At 58.4% G+C, this 6,583-nt stretch overlaps 1 protein-coding gene across 1 annotated transcript; it reads left to right on the top strand.

Annotated features, from left to right (window-relative positions):
* Window positions 1-2,412: 2,412 nt before the first annotated feature.
* On the top strand, window positions 2,413-5,231 carry CCL17 (chemokine (C-C motif) ligand 17). Its single transcript, XM_004690247.2, has 3 exons — window positions 2,413-2,482; window positions 4,344-4,461; window positions 4,987-5,231. Exons 1-3 carry the CDS (start codon window positions 2,413-2,415, stop codon window positions 5,105-5,107), a joined length of 309 nt encoding a protein of 102 aa, XP_004690304.1. The 3' UTR covers window positions 5,108-5,231.
* Window positions 5,232-6,583: the final 1,352 nt, after the last annotated feature.

Raw genomic sequence — 6,583 nt, 5'->3', positions numbered from 1 at the left:
AAAAAAAAAAAAAAAGCCTGAGTGTGCCAGGCATTGGTGCCTTTGTGCCCCCGACGCGCAGGCTGGGGGCCAAGCAGACAAGCAGCTGCCCTGGTCTGCTCTGCTCCCCACCCCCCAGCAGGTGCAGGCGCTCGCTTCCCTCTCTTCACGCTGTCTCCTCTGCACCTTTGCCTTTGCCTGGGGTTCCCCCAGGTGAAACGCCCATCCCTTCTTGTCTTGGTATGACCCCTTCCCCCCCACCCCCAGTTTGAGCAGCCCCCTGGACATTGCCCCCTTCAGTCTTCTGAGTTCTTCTGGCCAGACGGCCATGCTCCTTGCTGTGTGCTCAGGCCTCAGTCCCCTCCTCCACGCTGCCAGGCCCTGAATTCCCCAGGGCAGGGGCCCGCACCTCCCCTGGCACAGTGTCTGCACCCACCTGGTCCTCACTGGCACATTTTCCGCTCTGCTCCCACCCCAGAGGCGAGCCCAGAGCTAGTCCAGAAACTTCTGTTCCCTAGAAGCAACTGGGGAATTTGGGTCCTTCCAGAGAAAAGTTTTGAGTTGGTGACAGAAGAAGGGAGATGCACACCCACTTGGGGTTTCCCTGGGAGTGGGGCCTGGACGGCCTTGTGTTTACAAGAAGACATGCCACAACCCCTGCTGCCCAGCACCCGGCCTCTGACATTCCCTGTGCAGGGGGCCAAGCCAAAAGATGGTGGACAGAGGCCACTGGGCGTGGGGCACAGAGAACAGCTGCACAGATGCTTCCTCTCTGCCTCTCCCAGGTCCCAGGACCACCCCAAGCCCTCCCCAGGTGACAGGGTCCCTGTGGCCCAAGGGTCTCTCTCCAGGCCAGTGCTCTCTTCTCCCCAGCCAGGGTCCCAATGGCCCTGGCACCTCCACTCCAGCCGCTGACTCCACAGGATGGGGACCATGATGCTCTTCTCTGCAGGAGGCTGAGGCCAAAGACTAGCACAGGCATGAAGACCTCATTCCCCTCCACTTGAGGAAAAGAGGAAAGACCCAGCCTGACGGTCAAGGGGCAAAGAGCCCGCCAGCTCTCTGGCTTGGGGAGTAGGTAGGGATAAGACTGTCAGGAGAGAAGACTCTACAAGAAGCTGAGAAAGCCTGGTGTGAGGCCCACTAAAGGTCCACCCTTCCTTTCTCGGATCTCCCATCTTCTCCCCAGGACAGCACAGACACCCCTACGGGTCATGAAACAGGCCCAAAGACGGTCTGTGCTGCCTGAGGTCGGCCATGGACGGGGAGCACTGCCCAGAGCCGGAGTAGCCCCCCTCCCCAGTGGCCACGGAGGAAGAGAAGCACCACCCCGATCTTTTTGGGCGTCACTCTTTCCTCACTCAGGCCCACTGTGAGGACTGTGCTCCCGGAAAAGACGCGTGGCCATCGCTGGCCATGTCACTTAGTGATGGCTATACTATGCCCAGGATGGGGGTGACGGGAGTGGACACAGCTGGCACAAGGCCCTTCTGAGCTGCCTGGTCACGCAGGCTTAGAAGCCACGTGCCAGAATCAGAATCCTGGGCTGCCTGGAAGGAGGCTGCCCAGCTGGATCGGGCACGGGCCCCCCTTCTGGGTAAGAGACACTTGGGGCTTCAGGGAGCCCCAAATAGATGCCGGCCTGCTGCAGGAAGCCCCACGCAGGGCTCATGGGACGTCTGTGCAGAGTGCCGGCTGTGTGCGGAGCTTGTCTCAGCTTCTCCACTGGCCCTTTCGTTTGTGCTGCACCCCAGAGCAAGATGCCCCCCACTTTGGGGAGATCAGCTTCTGCACAAGTGCAGGTCTGCACTATATGGTGGTTAAAACCTGTCAGGTTCTGGCCCTGGGCTCAGGGTCCAGGAAAGGACTTGTGACCAAAGCTGATGGGCCTAGACCTTTCTCAGAATGAGATGGAGCTGTGGCCTCTCTGCACCCCGAGCCAGGCCCTCAACAGACCCAGCTGAACCCAGAGGCCTGCCTGGCACCCACAGCTGCTCAGGTCCAGGTTAAGAAGCCCCACTTGCCCCCCCGCCACTGCCCCCTCAGCAACCCCCCCCACCCGACCCATGAATTATGTTCCCCTGTCAAAGAGCAGGGATGAGCCCAGTTGAGGATGGAGATTTTTCAGTTCTGCAACTAAATGACCCAGGAAATGTCCCCTGGGAAAGCAGAAGTCTATCCCTGTCATGGCCCCGACACCCCCTTTTGGAGCACCCATTCTCTGGAAAGCCACAAACATTCCAAGATTGGACGTCTGCTGAATCACCTCCAATTCTTCAAGCCCTGCTGGTTTAGGGAAGGATGTGGGGGAGGTAAAGAGGCGGGACAAGAACCCCAAAGAGGTTAAATAGGTCACCTCCACACTGGCCACCCTCACCCTCACCTCCCTCGAGCACAGCCACTCACAGACACCCTGCCCTGACTGTTGAGGCCATGACACCCCTGAAGATGCTGCTCCTGGTCGCCCTCCTCTTGGGGGTTTCCCTGCAGGACACCCAGGCAGGTGAGTGCATGGGTGAGCCATGGGAAGGGAGCAGCGGGGGCCCAGAGACCACAGCAGCAACACAGGGAGGTGTATACTGAGTGTTCGTGTTCCCAAAGGAGGAGCGAGGCCAGTAGGATTCTGAAAGAGGCAAAGGGAAATGAGGATGAGGACGGTGGTGAGCATGATGATGATGATGGGGGGGAGGGGTGGTGATGAAGAAGAGGAGGAAGGGTGTTGACGAGGGGGAGGAGGAGGGTGATGAGGGTGATGATGATGAGGAGGAGGAGGGTGAGCAGGAAGAGGAGGGTAAGGAGGATGGTGAGGAGGAGGGTGATGAGGGTGATGGTGATGAGGAGGAGGAGGGTGAGGAGGAGGGTGAGGAGGAGGGTGAGGAGGAGGGTGATGAGAGTGATGGTGAGGAGGAGGGTAAGAAGGATGGTGAGGAGGATGGTGATGGTGAGGAGGAGGGTGAGGAGGAAGAGAAGGGTAAGGAGGATGGTGAGGAGGAGGGTGATGAGAGTGATGATGAGGAGGAGGGTGAGGAGGAGGGTGATGAGGGTGATAGTGATGATGAGGAGGAGGGTGAGGAGGAGGGTGGTGAGGGTGATGGTGATGAAGAGGATGGTGAGGAGGAGGGTGATGAGTGTGATGGTGATGAGGAGGGTAAGGAGGAGGGTGAGGAGGAGGGTGATGAGAGTGATGGTGAGGAGGAGGGTAAGAAGGATGGTGAGGAGGATGGTGATGGTGAGGAGGAGGGTGAGGAGGAAGAGAAGGGTAAGGAGGATGGTGAGGAGGAGGGTGATGAGTGTGATGGTGATGAGGAGGATGAGGGTGAGGAGGAGGAGGGTTAGGAGGATGTGATGAGGAGGATGAGGAGGATGATGATGAGGAGGGTGGTGGTAGAGAGGAAGAGGAGGGTGAGGAGGAGAAACAGGATGAAGCCCCCCACCCCCACAGAATGGCTTGGTGTGGCACAAAGTGCTGGCTATCTGCCCCGGCTGGGAGGCAGTGACTATGGCATGGACACTGATTTCCAAGCAGCTGGAAGAACACGTCAGGGCACGTTCCTGGAGCTGCAGGAATCCCGGTGTCACCAGTGACACTGGACAATCTACAATTCTCAGAAGTGTGTATTAATGGGTCTTTAATAAAACAAGGGGGGATAAACACACAGGGTGGAGGATTAGTTCCCAGAACACGTGACAAAAGTGATTCCTTTATTCCACGGGGGAAGGAAGGCTCAGATCAGATTGCTGCTATGGAAACAAGCAGGTTGGTGCCCCCCACACTCGGGAACACCCCAGCGGCTGCCTTCCTGACTAGCCGCCTCCCCATAGCTGTGTTTGTTCTCACATCAGCTCCTAGGCCACTGAGAAAGCCCCGGAGGGTGGGTTGGCCAAAGCCACAGCTCACCTCAAGCTACCCTGCACTGTCTATTTGCAAATGCTGGCTCTCACTGTCTATTTGCTGGATCTTTTTTCTCGTGCAAAGATGAGGCAGCAGGAAAGTGTGTCCACGCCAGCCTCCCTCTGTCTCCGTGAGGGGGGTGGTGATGCATGTGCTGTGAGGCAGCAAAGTGATAGGCACGTGATGATTCAGGACACACAGGCACACGTGCAAACAGGTGTGTGCACACACTGCCCCCCCCCGCACGCACACAGAGACCTTAGCCACTCAGGTGTGCACACAGGTGCGGACCCTCACACCTGCCCCACGGAGAAACACGGACGCCCCCCAGCAACCCTCTAGCAGCACCAGACTCACACAACCCCCGAACACACACACAGACACACCAGCTGTCACACACACAGGCACACACAGAAACACTCCCCCCACCCCAGACACCCAAACACGCCCACTTCTGCCTCTTTCTCCCCAGCTCGAGCTCCCAATGTAGGCCTGGCATGCTGCAAGAACTTCTACAGAAAACCCATTCCTCTCCGAAGGCTGGTCGGGTGGGACCGGACCTCAGAAGAGTGCTCCAAGATGGCCATCGTGTGAGTCTGCAGGGAGCCGAGCAAGCATGAGAGCAGGGAGGCTCAGGGCTCCCCGAAAGGCTACTGGCGGGAGGGAGAGGGGGGCAGGCAGGACGAGAGCACCCCTTTGATAATCCTGCTCCTGCACCCCACAGCAGCAGACCCCAAAAGTCCAGCCTGTGAGAGCCAAACTCTTCACTGGCTTTTGGGGAAACTGAGGCCATGAGGAAGGACACCCCAGGTCATGGGGTGGACAGTGCCTCCCCCCAATCAGGCTCAAGCAAGGAGACCTCTGAGCACAGGCCCCTGCTAAGCAGCCCTAGCTCCAGGTGCTGGAAGGTCCTGCAGCCTGGGCTTTCTGGGAAGGCCAGGCCTGGCAGGGACCTTGGGAGGGTCAGGAATCACCGAGGGCAGGGCCTGATGTCCAGGCCCAGACAACAACACCCTGGGTGACTTCAGCGAGGCCTAGTCAGTACGGGGCAAGGTGTGCTCCTGGCCCGGGAGGGCCTTCCATCCTGAGGCCTGGTGGTTTTCTCCCTCTGGTAGGCTTATAACTGTCCAGGGCAAGGCCATCTGTACCGACCCCAAGGACCCAAAGACGAAGAGGGCAATCAAATACTTGCAGAAAGTCACGCGGCCACTTGGCTCCCCTGACTGGGAGTCCTGACTGCCCCCTGGACTTCGGGCCGCCATGCCCACCCCCGGACCCCGAGCTTCCCGGGGCCAGCAGAGGCCCGAGGCGCATGAAGACGTTTCTTTCCAAACTGGAACTGTTCCTTGAAAAAGTAAAGCCTTTCCCCTCAGTCTGGTCAACACGTTCTTCCTACCATGCCAGTCACTCCTGAAGGGCCCACAAAATCTGTTCTTGACCTATCCAAGTCTTAAGAGGGAGAAATGCTGCAAACCACACCAAGGAAGGGGCGGTCCCAGCGAAAGGGGCCCCAGCAGAGGCCCGGCTGAGGGGGCCATCAATGAGCATGACAGGGCCTCAAGGCTCACAGACCCAGCCCCACGGAGCTGGCTGCCCTCCTCTGCCGTGCATGAGAAGTGGGGGGCTGGGAAAGGCTGGCGTCTTCCCCTGACAGCCCCACGCCAACTCTCACTTCAGCCTGCTCTATCACACTTCGCTGCCTGTGTGTTTGGCTCACCTGAGAGGCTCTCAGGGGCAGGTATCAGATCAGGAACCGCAGTATCTGACTCACTCATAGGGAGACAAGTGCTTTATGCATCGTGGACATTGGATTTATATTTTCATCAACAAGCCCCCAGCTGAATCCGCAAGGATCACAAGTGGGAAAGAGAAGTTCCTGAAAACAGTGCCTTGCTAGCACCGTGGGGTTTCAGAATAGCAAAGTGGGACTTAGAATTGGGTGCGCTGATTACCCACCAGGGGGCGCTCCCGCTCCCAACTAAAGCCTGGGACCAGCCTCCAGGCCTGCTGGCGCATAGGAATGGCTAGGGAGGGTTGGGGCGAACCTTGTAACTCATGGGGAACCGTCAGCCTGGAGCCTCAACTCCCCACTCCCCACACTGCAGCTCCAAAGACCCTGCTTCTCCCCTTCCAACTATTTTGGGCTGAAAGGTGGTTTGCTCTGCTGCCCACTCCCCTTACTGCTTTGGGACAGTTGCAGAGAGGGGATGTCCCAACTGTGGGCTGCCAGGTGCTAAACAAAAAGCCTCAGATGTTTATTAAAAGAAAAAAAAAATCCCCCAGCCCCACCTGAGGGCTCTAGTGCTACCAGGCATCTGTGCCCTGAAAGTCCTCAACTGACTTGTCTCCCACTGGCTTCCTCAAATGCAGACTGAGGGTGCTTTTGCCCAGACCTGTCCTGGCTGATACTGCCAACCTGCAAAAAGCCCAACCCCGTCCCCTCAATCAAGACCGACTAGCTGCTCCCCCAAACCCCGCCCCAGGTTCCGCTCTGTTGAGTGGCACAATTTCAAGGCCTGACACAAGTTGCTGACTGGCAAGGCCTATCCAGCTGCTGCCTGGGAGATGCCTCCGGCGGAATCACCTGGCAACAGCAAGGGACCGTCAGTAATGCCCAGGGTGGCCAGCAGGGGGCGGCAGCGTCCCATCAGCAGTGGCAGGGACACCCTGCAGGAATCAAACTGAGCACGTGCTCGTGGTGTCTGCCCAGGG

This window comes from Condylura cristata, unplaced genomic scaffold, assembly GCF_000260355.1.
Source record: "Condylura cristata isolate star-nosed mole 26May11 unplaced genomic scaffold, ConCri1.0 scaffold00028, whole genome shotgun sequence".
Taxonomy (NCBI): Eukaryota; Metazoa; Chordata; class Mammalia; order Eulipotyphla; family Talpidae; genus Condylura; species Condylura cristata.
The sequence above is the reverse complement of the archived record's forward strand: the minus strand, read 5'-3'. Positions and strand labels throughout refer to the sequence as shown.

Coding starts and splice junctions, on each gene's coding strand:
- CCL17 (XM_004690247.2), top strand. CDS start 2,413: ATGACACCCCTGAAGATGCTGCTCCTGGTCGCCCTCCTCTTGGGGGTT. Junction 2,483..4,343: donor CCTGCAGGACACCCAGGCAG/GTGAGTGCATGG, acceptor CTTTCTCCCCAG/CTCGAGCTCCCAATGTAGGC. Junction 4,462..4,986: donor TGCTCCAAGATGGCCATCGT/GTGAGTCTGCAG, acceptor TCCCTCTGGTAG/GCTTATAACTGTCCAGGGCA.